Source organism: Apus apus, chromosome 7, assembly GCF_020740795.1.
Source record: "Apus apus isolate bApuApu2 chromosome 7, bApuApu2.pri.cur, whole genome shotgun sequence".
In the NCBI taxonomy this organism is placed as follows: domain Eukaryota; kingdom Metazoa; phylum Chordata; class Aves; order Apodiformes; family Apodidae; genus Apus; species Apus apus.
Genome location: NC_067288.1, coordinates 25,319,662 through 25,341,239, shown reverse-complemented (window position 1 = coordinate 25,341,239; position 21,578 = coordinate 25,319,662). Strand labels below are relative to the sequence as shown.

Below are 21,578 nucleotides of genomic sequence, written 5' to 3'. Positions count from 1 at the left end.
TTCAACTTCAAGCAACTGCACAGAAATGCTAAGACTTTGGTGTGCTCATAAGAGAGGCAGGGCTGGATGTGGAGTCCAGGAAAACGCTCCTGTGGCTGCTGCAAATTCTTCTCCTTTTGTTAATTCATTTTTAAGAAGTAGGCTTAGCTGCAAGGATTTCACTTGGAAAAAAAATAGTAATGCATTTCACATAAAACAACTGATCATCACTCAGCTGAATAAAGTCTTGCTGCAAAGGTTTATTATGAAATAAATAAAAAGTCCATAAGAGAAGTTTGAAAAATCTATTTTATGAAGCTTTAAGATGCACTGAGTAGAATTATCTATGGTTACATTTAAATCTCAAAATAACAAAGTTATTTTGGGCAAGACACTGAAATGCCAAAAGACTTGATTATCATACAGGTGGAAGATAACATGTATGTAGCATTTTTCTAACAAATTGTCCCATCAAAGGAATCATATTTACACATTGCAAACATTAGCTAGATTTAAATGACTTCTTGCATTTCATTTTGTGTTTTGTACACAAACCCAGGAATATTATTCAACTGATACCAATGCCATGGCCTTCACAGTGGTTATAGGAAGTGTATCTGCTTCGGGGGCCAGGTTCTCCAGTGCTTGAGAAGCACCAGTGGCAGGGCCCCAGCACCCTGCCCGTGAAGCCTGCATGCACTGCCAGCACAGCCAGGCCAGCCTCAGTCTCTGCACAGCCAAGATGCTGCTTGTTTCAGTTAATTGCTTGTCTGCATCAGTAAGTCCAGTATCCCTGAGATAGGAACCACTGCAGGTGGAGGGGCAGGCTCTCCAAACGTTACGTGTGTGATAACTGATGAGTCTCTTGGTACCAGAAGTAAACTCGGCTAAACCAAGGCCTGAATGGTTTCTGGCTTCATACCCACTTAATGTTTACTGGCAGCAAGTCGTTTCAGTAGCGGCTCATCATACACCCAGCATTCTCCATCTTCATGGAATAACTGGAACAAAGGGAAGCATCAGATGTCAGCTTTTTATGACTCAGCTGGAAAGCAACAACGGCTGCAGGTTAGAGGGCATTTACACTGTTCCACTCAAGCTCACCCTTGTTTCCCATGAGGTCTCGTTCTCCTTTCTGGCTCTGGCTTCAGCTCTTTGTCTCTCCTCAAGCGCGTGTTTTGCAGCCGTGGCTGCCTCAATGTCTCTGATTTTTAAGTTGTAGGTCACATCTTTCCATAAGCTTAAAAAAGAAATTGAATGGAGACTGCTTTAGAGAAGCAAAGTGTTACAAGGTTTTAGAAACATGTTACTGGCTATTGGTCATCAATATTGGTGTGAATGAAGGTAGGTCAAAAGGGCAGTCTGCTGCTGGGAGTAGGAAGCTGTGATGGAGTCCTCTGGACTTCCCTCAACATTTAGTCTTGATGAGGATGTGACCAAGAACTACAGGTCTCCTCTTCCCCCTTAAAACCCCAGCCTGCCTGTACCTGGGCTCTGTTCTGCAGCAAAGGCTAATGAGAACAGTTCCTCCATGCAGTGAATGGCTAAATATACCATTAGTCAGACTGTGCTGCAAACCTGGTCTAACAACAACATAAATAGCCCATTTAACTCAAGTTCTTACCAGCGAGACTCAAAGTCTTCTTGGTCCTCCAATTTCCTTACCTTCTTCTTAATTATAGGCATTTTCTTGGTATCTATAAAGACAGCATTCTCCTAGAAAGAGAGATGAAAACAAGTAAAACCAGTTCTTTACCTTAAAAGACTTTATACCTTCACATTCTACTACATTGGTTGTTAGGAAATACATGAAAAAACATTCTTTAGATTTGGTTCTTGTGATAGAAATCACATTATCTTAAGAATAAATTAACCAATTCAGGACTTTATCCCAAATTCTGTGCTCGTGATCTGGGCAGCTTCATACAAGTTCCCAGCTATATGTTCGTTTTGTTTGTTACCATTTTTGTTTTGTTTTTATAACCAACCAAAAAACCCAGAAGAGAAAAGCTGCTTTACCCCTGTTGTGTATTTTGCATACATGACACCATTCCATTCTCCTTCAATTGAGCAGAAAGGTTTCTTGTCGTTGGGAGAACTAAACAGAAAGAAACACACACTTCTCTGTTGTATTATGGTAACTGAAAGGCCCTAAAGGATCAAAACTTCACCCTAGTTGTTGTACAGTGGTTTTTATGTCAGCCTTGAAAACAATCACCAACACAGAAAAGTTCTGTTACACGTCAGAAGTTTTCTATTAATTAGTTCAACAGGATAAACCTTACGAAGAAGGTTCCAGGATAAGCCAGGTCTTGCCTTAGGACTGTATCTGAATTTAGAGTTTAGGAAACTAGTTACAAGCTTTCAAAACAGATTTAGAGTGGTAAGTTTAAGCTTAAAAAGGTTTAACAAATTCAAAGCTTCTTCCCCAGACTACTGGGAAACAAACTCATTCACAAGTGAGGTCTATCAGTAGGCATAAAGATGTGATTTAAAACCAAGTTATGGATCCTCCTTTTGTCAGTATCACTTCCTGACATTACAGCAGATCTCCAAACAAGATCAGAATCTCCAGGGAATTCTCTGCTCTGGGCATGTGCACAGGGTCTAACCAAAATCCACCAAATCACTGGTGTAAATACATCTGTCAAAGTGCAGCAGGGCTTTAATGACACGCTATAAAGAGCAGCATTACAAGGCTTGCTTCTGTATTTTTAGGAAAAACAATGAAGAAATTTTGGATGATTAAGGAGTGAAAATTGAAATTCCTTTTGGCCAACATCTGGGAATGTTGTAGAGCAGTCCTATGCTGGTTCCCTCTCACAAATCCTGGCTATCAAATGGCATCCTGTGACAGGTAATCATAAGCTGAGTTATCGGGTGTAGCTGTTCCAGTATTTTACACTCATGATTGTGTTGAAAAAACACTGTCAGCATTTCAGGAGAGAGATTAACTGAAGAAAACTGCTTACAAGATTTCAGCTGTAACTCTGTGCTTCTTTCCTCCATAAAATGGTTTTGTGTGGAAGACAATGGAAGCGTTATAGCCCGTCTTGGAGCAATTTATACTGCATTCTCCACCCAGTTCTATCCATGGCACAGTGAGAATAGACCTGCAATTAGAAATACATGTGTATATTTATAACCTTTTAACTTTTAATATTAAGCATTAAATATTACAAGGCACTAAAACCAAGAATACCAAACAGAGCATTTACTTGCCTTCCATATCCATTAGGAAAGGTCAAGATGTAGTGTTCATCCTGATCTAGGCATGAGACACACCCTATCAAAGAAAAATACATTGAAAAGACATCCAGCAAAACCTCTACAAGACTTTAGTTACAAACAAACACCATGAAAAGGAAAGGTGAAAAGCTGTATCTAGTTGCTGAGTACATTCAGCTTCTAGAGAAGGCAGGGAGAGTTGTATTTATGTGAACAACTGGGCCCTAAATTATTTCAGCACACAAAGTATGCAGAAGGAATCACCAATTCCTAGATACATCAGCTCAAATTACATAAAATCAAACATTCCTTATGTTTAATAGGGTGACTTTAAATATTTTCTACCAAAAAACCTAATTGCAGAATGTAAATCTATCTTGTCCTGTTAAGTTCATACAACACATACCTTGCCCTATGTTGTGAACCCCAATAGACATTCCTAAGAATTTGGACTTGGTCCATATGTGAGCGTTGAACTGTATCCTCTTGCTAAAACACTCGGCATAAAATGCTGAAACTGAGGAAAAAGGTGTTAGAAAGAGCAGCACGAGACACTTAACACTATTGTTTCCCAATTCATTCATCAGGAAATACCTCAAAGTGCCTCCTGCTCATGTGGCAACAGAGTTTGCAATTTGTTTCTCACAAAAACAGTTTCTAGAGATAAACCTTCAGCTTTCAAGTTTGGAGAGAAGTAGTAAATCCAAGATGTAAACCAAGAGCTGGCTTTACTGTCACTCCTTTCCAGGTGCCACCTCTATTAGCCAAGTTATGGTCAACTTACTTGGAGGATGATGGGAGACCTGCTCTGCCACGAACGTTACGTTGCTTTTGCTGACCCAAGGAACTGGTCCTTCTGAAACTGTCTCCTGTGTGACAAGAGAAAGGGTTCCCATCACTGACAGTGTCTGGAAAACACTGGGTGCACTTCCAAGAGAAGGTGCTTCCACGTGTAAAGCTTCTAAAAATGTATTGCAGCCATTTTAACATAACTGTCAGTTTGATACTTTCATGGGGGAAACCCCCCTACTCCTGCTTTCTGAAGAACATGCAGCTTTTGCTCTTCTAAGTATGAATGTATCTGGGGAGATACCCCCAAATGCAACAGTTAAACTGTCATGTATAAACCCAATTCTAAAGTAATACTTAAATTCACTTAATTTCTTAGTAACTAATTAAGAAATAGGTGACAGAAAGAGTTCTCATTGCTTTTGAGAAAGTCTGATGTGCATATTAGTAGTGACAAGATTTTATATATATATATATATATATATATATCACAAAAACATGAGTCATTCATTTCCTGTGGCAAACCATGAAAAAGGTCATTCATGATTACAAGCAATGGAAGCACACACACAATATTGTCTGCAAATATGGGAGTCCAAACATTCACCTCAGAAACAAAGAGAAATATTTCAGCAAACAAACGGGGGAGGGAGGAGATGCAAATTAAATGGGAAAAATTCCTGTTTGGTATCTAAACAATCATGTTTAGATACACTAGACTGAGGCTACAGCAAGTATCTCACAACAGCACTTCCTACATCATCATTTGGAACTTGACAATGTGAGAAGCCTAAATGAGGTATTAAAAAAAAAAAGACAACTACAAAACCCCCCCCACCAGGCTGCACTGCAAGTGCTAGAGCTTTCCTCTAAAACTAGGGGGGCACTGTGTCAACTGTGGGTCACGTAAGTGGTTAATCCTCAAGTCTCACTGAAATTTGGGCAAACGAGAAAAGCTCCTACACTGGTCGATGATTTCAGACCACTGCTGTTACTGTGTCCTTCACTTCACCAGACATACTCCAGTAAAGGACAAAAGGAAGAGTAGTGGCCAGACCCAGATGCACAACTAAAATATTATCCAAGCTCAGAATCCAAATTTGAGAAGTCTACAAGAAGATTTTAAAAGAATATCATGGAGAAACTGCACTGCTTTCTCTGCTGTGAGGGAAAGAAACCTCACTTAAAAATATAAGGGTTTAGAGAAATTATTATTAAAAATAAATCAGAACTTTGGAAGAAAGGAATTCACACTCAGTGCTACAAAATCACTCAGGAGAAAGAACATTTTTGACATGTCAAATAGTTCTTCAAAAACCCAACAGATCCATTTTTGTTTAGGCAAGATATTTTAAAGAGAAAGGGTAGAAGGGGATCAGTTAAGAAATTGTCTTAGTTTGTTAATTTCACTATTTAAAGATAGTGTAAGTAATTTCAGTCAGTAATTTAATAAAGCTCTGGGAATAACTCATGTGCATTCTAGGCACCAAAAAAATCCCACCACAAGAAACTGACCGTATCGTCTTCACCTTCAGTGCCTGGTAACACCCAGTGGCATCGGAAGATCTCACCCAGAATGGGATTGTAAGGCTTTTTAGCAACTGACCCTTTTCTTCCTGCATGAAAAGCTGAGAGGTACCACTTAACCACCTGAACCATTCGTTCCTTTGGATCCTTCTGGTCACTAATGCTACATGGGCCAAAAGAGAGAGAAAGACAATTAAATACAAGCAGGTACCCCAAATACAGGAAAGCTTTTTGGATGTTTGGCTGTTTTACAACTGGAAGTCTAACTACTTTGACTATTTTTCAAGCTTAGATCAAACCCCAAGTAATATTCTTCAAAAACTACCAACTTACATTTGACAGCCCATATGGGCCACAAACAATATCAGAACCATTAATTTTCTATTTGAAAAACTAAGTACCTGACAAATAAGTCCGGATGTGCAAAAAAGTCAGCATACATTTCCAACAGGGATCTTCTTTCAAGGATAAAAGTTGGAAGAACCACCTGGGTGAAGCAAAACAACTCTTACAAATCAAGATACTTTACCATCCTATACAAAAGCACCCTACAAACTAACTGAAAACCACAAGCAAAGCACAGAAGGCTCCGTCTCTCTAAGCTGGTGGTGTTCTCAGACTTGCCAATGAGTCCTGACATTTGAAAGCCAGTTGCCATCTTCTAAAAGCCAAACGTGTAAGGTGAGCTGGCTCTTGTCTGCTGTATACTCTAGTCCTGCTTAGAGCATATCCAACTACACAGCTGAGCTTACCAGAAGCTGTTCTTAATTACAGTAACACTAGCAATTTTCACTTATAGTCAGAAATCTCTTTCCATGTAGTTACATCCTCTGATGTTCCTCTTTTTGAAGGTTAATCTTTTTCCTATTACTTTTCTTTCCCAACAGCATTTGCAGGTGCCCTTCTGGTGGATCTGCTGCCTGCTTCAGTGTGGTGCAGACCACTGTTGAAAGCAGTGTTGATGGCTGTTGTTGACTTCAGAGTGATCCAGACAAATGCATGCTAATGATGCTTACTGGCAGCTTAACTTGAGATCAACTATTCCAGGAGTCCCCCAAACCCATTTTGGATCAATTCCTACTCAGACTGCCAGAAGCTTTCCATAGTCTACTCAAGAGCTGCAGGGCATTTCCCCAGAAAAGTTTTAAGTTTATCTTTCTATTATCTCTCCTGAGTTTCAGACTGGACAGTTAAAGTCATCCACTTAGGGAAACTAATAATAGGATTAATCTCTCCTGTTCTTTCTCAATCTGGAATTACTTGTTTAAATTTATCCAAGCTGCCTAGAAAGATCACTGCCTTCAGAATGCTGTTCATTCAACCTTAAGACAGACACCAACACGAATCATACTCAGAAAAAAACTGTACTTGCCAGTCCTACACAGAGCATTTTCAAGTAAGTTACTCAAGAAGATCCCAATTAAGCCAAGTATTTCACAGTGTGCTTAATTCCCCCATTTATTTTATCCATCTCTTACTGAATGTCACCACACACTAGGATCTTGTAAAGCTTTGTCCTAGGAAGCTAAAGAACATTACTACTACACAGAGAAACATTCCCACAGCATTCCTCTTATTCCAGCTTTACAGACACTCCAGACACTCTGAGGATCAGGTTCAAAGAGAACAGACAGCTACTTTCCATAGCAAACTCTTTGCCCAAACAGATTTTAGCAGTTAGATATATTTATTCTGCTTTCTTTTTTCCCCTCCCAGTAACAACTCCAATTAAAAAACCGCCAGATTAGAGAGATTATAGCTTAACTAGCTCTTGGAACAAACAGAGTTGAATTATTACTTTAACATTGAACTGATTTGCACAGAATTCAGGCTTTACTCCCCCTCCCTCCCCCAAGAACAGTCATTAAGTTTACCTTTGTTAGATCCATTCCTAATCTAACTTGTGACAACAGATGCATAATAACACTCTTATGTTCTTCCACTGATTCTCCTTCCCCATCATCCTCTCGATCATCAGGAGGATCAAACAGATCTAGAAAGACCAAATTGTGTTTGTTTTTCTCTAAACCTTCAAAGACAGACTGTATTTAAGTAGCATGTATATTAGCTGTCAAAAAGGTCTTATTTATAACAGTTTTTAAATTCTACAATTCAACAATGCTCCATTACTAAAGAAAAATAAAACATTTTCCCTAAGTACCTCGTCACGTATGAACAGCCAAACAGAGTGTGACACAGTTTACACACAGATCAACAATCAAGTTCACAGAGTCCTCTTACCAGCATCATTTGTGCCATTAGACAGGGAAGAATTGAGGGACTCTGTGGTATCTGGACGTTTCAGACTGCTCCCTGTACTGCTCCGGGTCAGGACTGCAGCAGACTCTGAGGAACTAAAGGAGAGTAATAAATTCCCACAATTCACAATGAACAAATTATTATAATTTGTTATACATAGACATCAATTCCCTGAGGAGTTTACTGACAGATACTAATGCATGTGCTGCATATGACTGCACAGAGAATTCAGACTGTAGCTCAACAAATGGGAAGGCCTGCAGTCTGAGAGAACACCTGAAGACATCAAAACAACTGAATAATTAATTCTGCTTTCAGCTAGCGTGTGACAGATTTTAAACTTAATTTTCTGATTCATAAAATAGAAGATTAAACAGACATTCCGTGGAAATGCAGTCAACTGAAAAAAAAATATAAAAAAATTTAGTAAATATGAAAGGGAATGGGCCATGTACCAAAAGCTGCAAAAAATGCCTATGAAATACACCATGGTCTCAAATTTAAATGTGCTGGGAGCTTCCCAAGTTTAGTTAGAGTTTTGTCAACACATCTACCTGATGGAATGGGAAGGAGCAGAAGAGTAAACATCATCCCTCTCAGACAGCTGCACTGGGGGAAGGGGTCATCTCATTCTGTTACATGGAGTGGCTTTTTTGCCTCCCCCTGTTTTGTTTTTTCTTTAAAGCAAATGCAGCTTATTCCCTCATTTAGCTTAAATAACTTCCCAGCAAACCTTGTAGACAAAAACTGTACTCAGCATACACTGCAAGCTTTCAGTTACTTACTCCATACACCGCTTTGGGGAAGAGCTGCTCTGATAGAATTCATCAGCATCATAGAATTCATCCTCACTGCTTGAATAAGAAAAATCTGGGACTGTGTTTGGAGACAGGTTGACATGGCTTGGAGAGGTGAGACTACTGCTAGGTGCTGACTGCCCACTTCCTGTAGATAGTAAAAATTACAGATGTAATAAAAAAAGACAACAAATGATTTTAAATCCACCACTCCTAACTTCTGAGTAACATTGTTGAAACCAGTGAAGACCAATACGAAGGTATGATATCATACAAAATTAGAAGTTATTGATTAAACATTGATTAAAAGCAACATGCACAAGACAATACAGTGTTATCTTAATAGCTAATTACCTTAGGTTACAGACTATATATATTAAGGTTTTGTTCTTGTACTTCAATGAGACAGTTACACACAACTGTACCTGTACTATTTGGTGTTGGAGTCTGATTTCCAAGCGAAGCTACTACAGGTCCCACTGGCAAAGATGAGGGCCTCTGCTCTGACTTGCACAACTGAGCAGGTTCTAGGGGATATTTTGATATGTTAAACCCAAAAGTCACATTTAAATATGAGAATTATACTTTTGTTGAGAAGAGGATTCTATGTTATTTCACCTTCAAAAATTAAATTATTTTCCATCAAAGCTGTTCAGACAGAAAAACATGTTTCCATCATCATTATGCAGCTCTTTGTTATTCTTAAGCAAAGATGGCTTTTTAAATAATTGCACAGATTTAGCTAGAAAGCACTAACTTTTCTGAAAAACCACAGTTTCATCTATTTTAGGAAAGTATATTAGAAACGTAAGGTAGTAACTCACACAATGTATCAGCTTATCCGCAGAACTAGATGCACATTTACCTGATGGCTGAGGAAGCTCCTGCTCCTTTCCCTTCCTTTGCACCCCTGTGGTGAGCCTGCACCTCTAAGTGCAACATGCAGCTGTGCTGCCTGTGACACAGCAGCTCCCCACCTTTAGGCAGCCCCTCCATCTAGACTGCAAGCTCCATCCTGCTCTGCTCAGCAATGTTTCTCCTGAGGTTCTTTTTCTGCACACCATACCTGGAGGTAGAACCGCTTGGGAAGGCATCGTGCTGATCCCTGACTGCTCCAAAGGGCTGGGCTGGTACACTGCGTCAATTGGGTTGATAGTGCTCTGAGACAGAAGAAAGAAAAGCACATTTTTTTCTTAATTAAAAATAAACAAAGCATTGGTAGCAAGAATATGGCGAGCACAAGAAATGCCCAAACGCAAGATAGCAAATTCCTGAGAGAGAAAGTAAAACACAAATTGACAGCTGAGGACATGAGGAATACTTTCAAAGCAATCATACTTTAATTCTTTACACAGATTTTACACTACACTGAATTTGCTCCAGATTTGAACTGCCCTGTAAAGAACTCCAATTTCAAGTTCTAGCTTCTGGTATTCCTTCCAATGTCCATTACTAAATAGTGCATGCAAAGAGTGGAAAGTTAGATGCAAATTATCTGACAAAAATCAGGATAGGTAAGCTGTATTCTTTCAATCATTTTCATTCCAAAATATTTTTTTTTCCAGACCATAGTAAATCAACCCATAAATTAGAACAAGAATCATCAAGCATGCTTACAGCCACGAAGTGATTTTGTAGCCAAAACTCTTTGCAATGCAAGCTGACAGTTTTCAGGGCATACCCAGTAGAGGACATTTCAATCTACTTATGAATGTAGGCACTTTGAAAACGAAGCACCAATTCAACTTGACACTCACAAAAGTCACTGACTTCAGGATATGTTCTTGGCTTTTCTACAACAAGCCTCTTGGAAATCTGAAGTGCAATGTTTTTTAAACCAAACTAGCATGATTTTGCCTTGCTTCACTGGCCTTTAATCTTGTTATCATCTAAGCATCGCTTGTTATACACGTTTACGTACAACAACCAGTAGTTCTGTGTTATTCTGGGTTGTTTGGAACACCTTTTTTGGAAAAAAGGCACATGAAACTCTTTTCTAAACATGTTGCAATTTAAAACAATTTATCTATGTCAGAACTGTGAAAGTCTTTGCCTCAGTTCGCTAGGAAATTAAGCTATTGTGCTTCTGTTGAAGAATATCAAGCACAGGAACGTCATACAAGCCAAAGATCTACATTAAAAAAGAATAATCTGTTTTTAAAAAACCTAGATATGCTTTAAATTAAACAGTATGTTTATTCCTGTCCCCTTTTTAGATCAGTATTTAAATATTAGAAAAAGAGGAGAGTATCCAACTGCTCTTCCATCGCTTTAGTCCATTAATTTCTATTCACATGCAGACAGAAGGAAACAGGGTCATTTTAACTTTCTTCCTCCCATTTTCCTACTGAAGGAAGACTTCATTCCTTCCTTTCCTGGTTAGCTGTTACTCTGAACTTTATCCTACATTTAAAATCAGTGAAGATTTTTTTTTAATAGTGCACAACTGATTTAGTTGAAAACAAAGCTATTGTTCCCTGGTTGTTTTTTTAACTAGATTTTTTCTAAAAGACATAAAAATTTTTAAAAAACATAAAAACCCCATTTTTTACATTTTACATGTTTGTTGGTGTTACTAAGTAGCATACAAAGAAATAATCCAGCACATATAGTACTACTCCACTGTATTCCATCATAAATCAATGTCCTTTACACATCACTTCAACTGCTTTGTGCTATTGTGCATGCAATACAAGTAGGTCCCTGCCCCAAATATTTCACAGTTTAAAATCATGATCTCATTTGCAGAGTTAAGAAACTTAAAAATCCTATGATACACAGGATGATATTGCTATTTCTACTTCTCTTATTTTTGAGGGAAACTAATAATATATATGATACACTACACTGGTGTGATAAAAGAAAAAAAACAACAAAGTAACTTTGACTTTGTATGCAGGATTGTAACCTTATCCTTAAACAATTCTCCACAAGGCAAAATTAAGTATTTTTTTTAGATATTTTGGGATATGCCTTTGTGGTTTAGAAACAGATGACGGCAGACCTGAAATTTCCTACTCTGAGTTTAATAACAACTTTGAAACAACCATGCAGAAACAAGGTTCTCATCCCACCATGGTATCAAACACTGATCATATTCTGGCCCAAGTCTATATCCTGACCTTTAGCCCAAGCTAACACTGACCTCAAGAGCATCAAAGTTTCACAATCACTGATCTATCAGTTTATATATTCTTACAGAAATAGTCTGGGTTTTTTCCCCCCTCCGTGCTACAAGCCAGCCTACAGATAATTAGAACAGTGGCTAATCAAATTCAGACCGTAGTAAATTGTAACAGCTTTATGAAATTTCTGAGTTGCAGATCTAATTTTCAAACCACCACTGCCCAAGGTTTTGCATAACCACTGTGGCTGCATAACCACTCTTTTTAGGGCACACAACAGAAGTCCCATGACACTAAGACCTGAACTATGTGACTCTCCACAAGGTAACTGTTTCTCTTACAAGAAGCATAAAACCAAAATCTGTCTGTGCATCTGTACTCCAAAGCTCTTACCAGAAAATCATACTGTTCAAGTTGTATATAATGGAAAGACAAATAAAGCTTGGGAATCATTGTCAGCTGTAATGAAAGCAAACTATGACTTTGAGAGTTATGTTTTACTGAAACCAATCTCCTGTCAAAAGTATCTGAAATGTACTCAAGTGACAAAAAGAGAATGAGGAAAGAGAAGTCATGTGGGACTGAAACCAAAGATGACAGAAGTGATATTAAAAAAATGAATAAGTTACATGAAAGAAGAAACATTGCTTAAACAGACATTAAACAACTTAGGGTCAAATGAGCAGCACTGTAGAGAAGACACTATTTGAAGCACACAGATAGCTGATTTATTTCATACATAAAGATACTTCAGAGGGAACAAAAAACTATTTCCCTTTCATCTGTTCACATGGCAGATTTTTATCTACGTGTTCAGTCACAACACTGCCATTTAAGACCACTCAGTAGAAGTTGATCTCTATTTTCTAAAGGCAAGGGTGTTAGACAACCTCAGAAGCTAATGACTCAACAGTAATTTTAACAAGACATTTGAAGCAGTAAATTAGAGAAAGGAAGAAGTATGTTGCAAAATGAGTGGAAATTCAGGTCTCTGTTCATATGTTCTGCAGAAATAAAGGGAGATAAAGATTAGATTTAAACTTACTATAAGTCCATCTGCGTGCTTCTCCTCATTATTTTGGTCCTTAAGGAAAAAATGTTAAAAATATCAACATAACAGTCTTGTATGATTTATCAGTTCTGTGTTAAGCGAGAACAGCAAGTTTCTCTAGGAATGTTTAAGTTTTCAGCCATAAAATGCTCCTCATCATGTGATAGAGTAACTAAACTTAGAAGAAACAATTCTATACATAGTCACTGCATCTCTGAAGATTAGAGTTTTCCAAGGATCTTTCCACACAAGTTTGAAAAATTTAAAAAATACCCTTTTTCCACTGCAGACTACAATTATGCTTTACAACACAGGTTCTTCCCAAATGGCTAAGAGCCCCCAAAACATGGTCTGCAGCACCAATGAGTCCCTGAGAACCAAAAGTCCCTGAGAACCAGAAGTTCCCAGTTCCTGAAGAACTGCAGTTTGCACACAGGTCAAGTTTTCAAAAGCACTTCTTGCTTCTGAAAGGCAGAAGTGCCTTTACAGGTTAAATGTTTTAAACCTTTGTTTTTTGGTTTTCACTAGATTTTAGAATGGTTTTAGATTATTTACCATCCAGGATTTGGGTAGGGGTTTTTTGCCTAGAAGCGTATGTGAAAGAGCAGGCAGTGAATGGAATAAAACTGTCAGCAGGGGAAAATACATTAGCAGGAGAAAAATTAATGTCAATCTACAGTTAGCACAGTTTTAATGCTGTACCAGCAGCTGTACACATTTTACTGGACACTAAGCCAAATCCCCTCACTTCTGCTGCCAAGTTCATATTACCAGTGTATCAATCCATAACTTTCTGCAGTGTAAGAGGTCAGACTTGCCTGCTGAGTATCTCCCCAGATTTCCAGTTGTTACAGTTAAGAGGAACAAGAGAAAATAAAACCAAAACACCTGTAAACAGTATTAAGAAAGCTGGCACATACTTATGCTTTGACACTTTACACATTCTTCCTTAGCTTATTTGGTTGGCAATAATCTGCTGAAATTTACTGTCTCCTAGTTGACACTTCTCAAGCAAGGCTTTCCATGTCAGAAGTGACACTAATGGCAATGAGTTCCACTGGCTTGCAAACTTACAAATGAAGAAGAAAGAATAACACTGGACTTCTTTTTTTTTTTTTTAAACAAGGTTTCCATGTTATGCTACCATCTCTAAGACCTAAGAAAGAGAAGGCAAAGATGCTGCATTTGTACTGGTGTTTGCTATCTTATCTCTGCATTGCACAATCAGCAACGTGGCATGTTGATGAGGTAAGGAAGGCAGAAGTGCCACAAAACCATGCAGGCAAGACTGACCAGAAATGGTGGAGTGAAGAGGGGAAGGCAAAGATGCAACAACATTCAATACCTAAGTGTTAAAAGCTACAAAACATGCAATACAGATTTCTAAGACTGCAGTTTAGCAATCCACTGATAAACTACTACATATATTTTACAACACACACATCAGTAAAACTGGACATCTTCAATTGTCACACACGAAGGGGCCAAGCCGAGCCAAATGCTCCTTTGACCCATCCCACATAGTCTATTTTGATTACTTTTTGATAACTGATGTATGTCTTATATTCCTATTTGACTTCATTATTTTGAAAATGCCTTGGATACAAGTAGCATGATTACACACTTGATTTACCAGGAAGTTTAATGAAAATTTAACTAAGTCCTAAGGCAGATTGTTTTAAGAGTCCACAACACAGCTCAACAATTAAAAAACCCAAAACTCTAAACCAACCAAAAAGACAGGTTTGCCCCAATATAGCAAAAATCATCCTAGCAATAAAAGGCTGTGTGTTTGAAGCAGAGAGATGTTCTGAGTATACAGAGAAGTTATAATAATTTTCTAGGTATGCAAACAACCAGAAGGTAATTGTGAAGTCTGTCTCCTAATGAGCAAGGTACTGTAGAGCAGAAATGAGGGGCAGGGGTGGTGTTATGTATGATTTATTTCCAAACCTCCCACCCCCCAAACAACCCAATGGATAAACCCACCTATTTACACTGGTTAATATTTACTAGTACTGAAAGGAGGACTTCAAGGTCTGATTCAGTGTAACAGAAAGCATGTCAGCATCTTTGGGAGACCCATATTCAACCTATCTTTACACTTATATGGTACTTGGAGCAGTAAAGCACTGAACCTGATAAAAAAAATGACAGCAACTGCCACCACAAGTTGAGTTTTGTCCAATGTAAGCAAACCACCTAACCAACTAGAAAATATGCCTAGTGTCAGCACAAGATAAGCAGTCGTATCTGCCTATCCCCCAGTTAACCTACCCAATAGCAGAAATGGAATTTGATATTCAACAGAAACAGGAAAGCTAACTCAGCCACCTACCAGCTTTCATCAACTATCTGAAAAGCAGATTATAGTTCTGCTCTTTCAGATTTGCTAATTGCACAGCAGAGCTTTTAAAAAAGCAAATTTCACAGGAGTTAAACCTCTGTTAAAATAACAACTATTAAATCCATTTATATAGTAATTAACAAAAAATGAGCAGGTAATTTGTTGCAGTTTCTCCAATACCTACCTTAATACAGCAAGTCAGATATGGCTGGGTAAGAAATTGAGCATACTGCCATCTGATCTATCTATAATTGACTCCTCCAAATCCCCAGAGAATGACATACAGTCTGCTGCTTTCACTGTACTAGAGCAAATCTAAACATACCCAGTCCTATATAACAGCAAATTATTAAGTACTTGACAAGACTTTTCTTGCTATCATTACAGTGGAGGATTCTCATATCACTGTATGTTAAATAAAGACTGTTCTAGCTTGCTACTACTTGCAAAATACTTTTGGTTTTGTACAGGGCTGTGAACTAACAAACCATTTCTTCAGAATTTTTAAGCTACTGATACAAAATTTGAATTGCACAAACTATGTGCTGATCCTTTTAGTGAATGACTTCTGATCCTGTAAAATTCTAAATACTTCCATTTTCTCTGGCCTCAAAATTTAGTACAACATATCTGGCATCTAGAATGAAGACAAGCAGCAGTATTACAATTGAAAGTTTAAAAAATAAAAAAGTTGATCTAGACTAAAGAAATAATTAAAGAGCCTACACCAATTTCTGAGTAAACTAGAATGTGTTCTGATCAGATTCAGCCTTAAATTCTGAAAATACCATTAAACAATTTCTTTCGAAAACACTGTCTTCCTGCACTTTGGTCACAAGATATAAATCAGCAGCTCATAATTAACATATCCCAAAGACAGTATATGAAGGCTCACAAGAGTAGAACTTGACAAAAAAAATAATCCTAATCTCACTAAATTAAATCAACTAATATAATTTGTACTTGAAGAAATTCCAACCTAATGAACTTCAGGCCTACTAAAAACCTTGCCAATATAGTTTAGATTAACATCACCGTTTTCCCTTTTTCTATTTCTCTAAGTTACGTCCTTAAATGAAACAAAAATAAGAATTTTGTTAAGTTTCTATTCTGTCACCCTTATGTTTCTTGAAGTTTTTATTTACTCTAACAGCAAACTCTGTGAAAAGAGGTTTATCTCAAAATAAAAGCTTTCTCATTAACACAACTGTTACCACAAATATTAACAGGCCTCTCTGCGATGGAACTCAGTATTTCAGAAACTTCATTGAAACAGCATAAATCAACTTATAACCATTTTTTCATGTATATATCCTAGATCATACAGAAGGCACTTTCAGAGTTCAACTGTTTTCACACAGATTAATGCTGTATAATTAAAATTCAAAATACTTTATAGTGTACTTACTTTAGCAATCTGTAGCAACACAATGCAGTGTTTTATTGATTCTACCATGCTCTAGGAAAACAAAAATAACAAAAAACACCTTGTATTACTATCCTATAATACTTTGCATTTACAGATACTTTTATTAGTTATAAAGAATATTAACTGAAACACTGGGCATGAACTAAATGGACACACTTCTGCAGAACCCCTACATTCTCCCTCCCTTTTTTTATCCAGAGACAAAAGCACAGCAATACAAACTGAAGTTTCCAAAAGCCACATACAACACAGGTTGTCAGGGTGAAACTGAGGTCAGCTCCAAATTTTCAGAGCACTTCATGTGAAGAGAGACAGAGAGCTGGGCTTGTCTAATCTGGAGAGGAAAAAGCTCAGGGGAGACCTTATCAATGGGCATCAGGATCTGATTGGGATGGCAGGGCATAAGGAAGACAGAGATAGACTCATCTCAGTGGTTCCCAGCAACAGGACAACAGGCAATGGCCACAAATCAAAACACAGGAAATTCACCTTACACATAAGAAAGCACTTTTGCACTCTAGGGATGATCAAACATCAGAACACATTGCCCAAAAAGGTGCAGAGGCTCCATTCTTGGAGTTACTCAAAACACAACTAGATTTAGTCCTGGGCAACCTCCTCTAGCTGACCATGCTCTGAGCATGGGATTGGACTACACACCCTCAGAGGCCCCTTCCAGCCCCAACCATTATTATTTCATGATTCTAAGGTGCTAAACATAAATCTGAATACAGCACCAGAACCAGGCTGCCTCTGCCATCCCACTTTTCTGTTAAAAGCTTTGAAAATTTTCTCAAGAAAATAAGGTGAATCTCAGAATTTACATATAATAGATATAAAATTTAAATAAACTTACACTGGTTGTTTCTTTGAGACTTTCAATTTTCTGTAAAAGAAGAATCAAAATAATGTGGTTAAAGACAGACTGTCCAGCATAGAGTTTGACCTAAATACTGTACAAACACTATATTTTAATCTTAAATCAGGGGAGGTAAAAAGCAACCAACATCTCAAAGACTATTTCTGTATATAGACACTATTTTCATTTTGTAATAGACAAGACAGAAGCCAAACCGATTATTAAAGTTTAAAGATGACAAGGTTAAGAATTTCTGAGCAGTGAGATACACGTGTACCCATGAAAGTCTACACTTCAGTTTTGTGTAACATCAACAAAAATTAAACATAGTATGAAGACTCACTCTAAAAGCAATTTGTATTTGTATATAGTGTGAATGGTGGCACATTTCAATGATCTGTGTTACTTGACACTACCATCATTCAAGTGTAAAAAACATCCAGTTAAGCACAGTTTAAAAAAAGTAATGAAAACCAACAGTGCACACGTTCTTGAGCTTTCCAAGTCTTCAGTAAAAGTGCATTTGGAAATCTGCCTACTTAATTTTATCTAGAGACATTGGTTCATAAAGCTTTCCTGTGTGGAATTGCACTCCAGGCATGCAAAAGGCATCTGCATGCTATTTTACACAAAAGCACGACCTATCTAGGAAGCATATGCATCCTGTTGATGTCACAGAATCAAAGAATGGTTTGAGTTGGAAAGGACCTTAAAGATCATATAGTCCCAACACCCCTGCACAGGCAGGGACACCTCACACTAGATCAGGTTCCTCCAAGCCCCATCCAACCTGGCCTCGAACACTTCCAGGCATGGGGCTTCCACAGCTTCCCTGGGCAACCTCTTCCAGTGTCTCACCACTCACGCTAAAGAATTTCTTCCTGATGTCTAACCTAACTCTCCCCTCTTCCAGTTTTAATCCACTACCCCTTGTCCACTTACTATAAGCCCTTGTAAAAAGCCCCTCCCCAGCTTTCCTGTAGCCCTTTCAGGCACCGGAAGGCCGCTATGAGGTCTCCCCAGAACCTCCTCTTCTCAAGGCTGAAGAACCCCAACTCTCCCAGCCTGTCCTCATAAGAGAGGTGCTCCAACCCTTGGATCATCTTCGTGGCCCTCCTCTGGACTTTTTCCAGGAGCTCCATGTCCTTCTTATGTTGGGGGCTCCAGAATTGGACACAGTATTCCAGATGGGGTCTCTCAAGAGCAGAGTAAGGGGGAGAATCACCTCCCTGGCACTGCTGGCCATACTTCTTTTAATGCAGCCCAGGACACAGTGGCTTTCTGGGCTGCAAGCACACATTGCTGGCTCATGTTGAGCTTCTCATCCATCATCTCCCCAGGGCCTTCTCCTCTGGGCTGTTTTCGATCCATTCTCCACCCAGCCTGTGTTTGTGCTTGGGATTGCCCTGACCCAGGTGCAGGACCTTGCACTTGGCCTTGTTGAACTTCATGCAGTTTGCACGAGCTCACTTCTCAAGCCTGTCAAGGTCCCTCTGGATGGTGTCCCTTCCCTCTAGCACGTCAACCTCACCCCACACTATGGTGTTGTCAGCAGACTTGCTGAGGCTGCACTCACTGCCACTGTCCATGTCACCAACAAAGATGTTAAATAGCACTGGTCCAAGTATCAACCCTTGGGGAATGCCACTCATCACTGGTTTCCATCTGGACATTGAGGCATTGATCACCACTCTTTGAGTGTGACCATCCATCAAATCCATATTGTCACAGTTTTGATACCAGGATGTTGTGTGGGACAGTGTCGAAGACTCTGAACAGGTCCAGACAGATTACACTGGTTGCTCTTCCTTTGTTCACCAAAGCCATGACCCCATTGTAGAAGGCCACCAAATCAGTCAGGTAAGATTTGCCCTTGGTGAAGCTGTCTTGGCTGTCACCAATCACCCCTTTGTTTTCCACGTGCCTTATCAGAGCCTTCAGGAGGATCTGCTCCATGATCTTGCCAGGCACAGAGATGAGACTGACTGACTGGTCTATAGTTCCTTGGGTCTTCCTTCTTTCCCTTCTTCAAAATGGGGGTTATGTTTCCCCTTTTCAAAGACTTTTCAAATATGATTGACAGAGGCTTTGCAACTGCCCTTGGATCTGTCTGCAGAAGGCAAAATTTTTAAACTGGACTCAGCACTGAACCTCTATTAATTCAATTAGAGGACCTCTTTATTTTGATTAATGACTGCCTCATGTGACCTGAGTCACAGTCCTTTTGATTTCTGAATAATCGAACTGTGTAAAGGAGTTTTTTTCCATAGACAGCACTGGAAGCCAAATTCTACACCATAAGAGAGCAGTGTACATCTATAAAACTACAGAAATTAACAGTCTCAGCTTATTTAAAAAAAAATAATAATGCAGTGACAGGTTCATAGTCAATATTCGGGGAATTATTTTTCCAGTGATACTCTATTCTATATACTATTCATAAGGATGCTATGCATTTTCTTCAAGATTAATTGGCAAGAGATGATCAAATAGCACCCAGTCTCAGCTTTTTCCACTGAAAGACTGGGCCATGCCAATCTAGGAAATAACATACCAGGGATGTTATATCACAAAGTTATATTATATTTACTTCTGACTCTAGCAGAGAAACATGTCAACAGCTAAAACCACCTTTGTTTTGGTTTTGTTTTTCCTGTCTCTACTATACTGCCAGTACAAACTTTGCCAAAACATATTGAAAAAAGCATTTTAAAGATGACAGCAGTCAAGTTTTAGTCTTTTAGCACCAAAATAGAACAGGCACTGTACCCAAACATATAGATCTTGTCAGAGGAAAGATTACGAAGCTGAAATAAACCATTCAATCTCAAAGCTTTATAGCTGACTGTAGACAGCTATCAGCAGCTTTGATTATTCTTTAACTATTTTATCCGCAAAATGTTGTATTTAGACACCAAATAAACTGGTACTTCATTCCCTTCACTGATATCATCTTTGCAGATAATCTGGAAGTTATGTCAGGCCATATAATGTACTTCAGCCACACTGCTCTGCCCCTACCAATTTGTGATTTTCCATGCAATAGACTTAAGACATTGTTATTCTTACACACAGTAGAGACTAAAGGGTAATTTGTCCAGTATCACACAAAGATGTGAGATGGAAGAAATCTCAGGACACTTGGTTTCCAAGGCCTATCCACAAATTATACAAGCACAATTTTTTGCACTATGGAAATGAATTACTGGGAGCTGGACAATTAAAATAGTAACACTACATATTAATCCAGTCTTTTTCACATTTTGCTGTATGGCTACCTTGCAGGAATACAGCAGATGGAACTGGAATATTGTCTTCCTCATATGTACACAAAACTATGAGAACAATGCAGGCAAATCAGACATACTCTGGCCCTGGAAAGACCCTTCTTAAAAGATTAATCCCTAAAAACCAGCTCATTCAATGCTCTCAACACTTGGAAAAAACAATAGCTCAGGTTTTAAATGCTTAGTCATAAACAGTTGCACAAAACAGCACTCAGCCAGCTGGGGAGCACAGTAACACTTAAATAACCAAATCTTGTTTCTTCAGAGGAAAAAACTGTGGGTTGGGTGGAAGCCTCCTGCAGGTTACACTCAGCCAGTACTCTGAAAGCTGAACCATACTTCCAAAAACAAATAGGAAAACTGCTAAATAGAGAATCAAAAAACCTCCTACCTGCTTCAATGCAGGAAGAGATACGATTTTTTAAAGTGCTTTGATGAGACTTTTTGATTTTTAATAGACATTAAATGGACTCTATATTAATAGCATCACTCATCAAGATTTAAAACCAGGAGAAGCTGACCTCTTCTAAACAAGCCTTCTGCTTTCTCTATAAAGACAATCTGTCTGTTCCCTTGCAGAGAGAAAGAAATAAATCAGCACAACATGCTGAAAGTCCCCAGGAATGAGAAGCACTGTCCCAGGGAAAAAGAAAGTACTGCCTGATCTGCAAAGTAGCATCTGGAAGGAGGTCAACATTGAAGGACAACTCTTCCCAGTAAGATGCAACAAAGGAGAAACAACTCCTTTGGTCAGTTGTCTACAGATTAAATATGCTTAACACAGAGAATGTTTGTACTTCAAAGTTATTTTAAAAGCTTGTAAATGCAAAAGGCCTCCAGAAAGACCATCATTTGTGAAGTCCCTAAAATACTACACAACACATCAAACAAGATGGATAAC

The 21,578-nt window shown here is 38.5% G+C and overlaps 1 protein-coding gene across 6 annotated transcripts in view; it reads right to left on the bottom strand.

The window, feature by feature from the left end:
* Positions 1–219: 219 nt before the first annotated feature.
* The window catches only part of OSBPL9 (oxysterol binding protein like 9), a 55,760-nt gene continuing 34,401 nt past the window's right edge, over positions 220–21,578 (bottom strand). For 4 of the 6 annotated variants that reach the window (XM_051625199.1, XM_051625201.1, XM_051625203.1 and 1 more), the window contains 18 exons: positions 17,388–17,417; positions 16,511–16,561; positions 12,750–12,788; positions 9,646–9,739; positions 9,005–9,106; positions 8,568–8,727; positions 7,765–7,877; positions 7,398–7,516; positions 5,925–6,010; positions 5,512–5,686; positions 3,992–4,076; positions 3,614–3,724; positions 3,202–3,265; positions 2,952–3,092; positions 1,999–2,077; positions 1,604–1,695; positions 1,084–1,219; positions 220–980 (listed from right to left, as the gene is read on the bottom strand). In XM_051625199.1, coding sequence (XP_051481159.1) covers positions 906–980; positions 1,084–1,219; positions 1,604–1,695; positions 1,999–2,077; positions 2,952–3,092; positions 3,202–3,265; positions 3,614–3,724; positions 3,992–4,076; positions 5,512–5,686; positions 5,925–6,010; positions 7,398–7,516; positions 7,765–7,877; positions 8,568–8,727; positions 9,005–9,106; positions 9,646–9,739; positions 12,750–12,788; positions 16,511–16,561; positions 17,388–17,417 — 1,752 coding nt within the window. In that variant the 3' untranslated portion in view covers positions 220–905. Of the gene's footprint in view, positions 981–1,083; positions 1,220–1,603; positions 1,696–1,998; positions 2,078–2,951; positions 3,093–3,201; positions 3,266–3,613; positions 3,725–3,991; positions 4,077–5,511; positions 5,687–5,924; positions 6,011–7,397; positions 7,517–7,764; positions 7,878–8,567; positions 8,728–9,004; positions 9,107–9,645; positions 9,740–12,749; positions 12,789–16,510; positions 16,562–17,387; positions 17,418–21,578 lie in introns of those variants that run through there. The other 2 variants (XM_051625200.1, XR_007890068.1) reach the window with 2 other exon arrangements.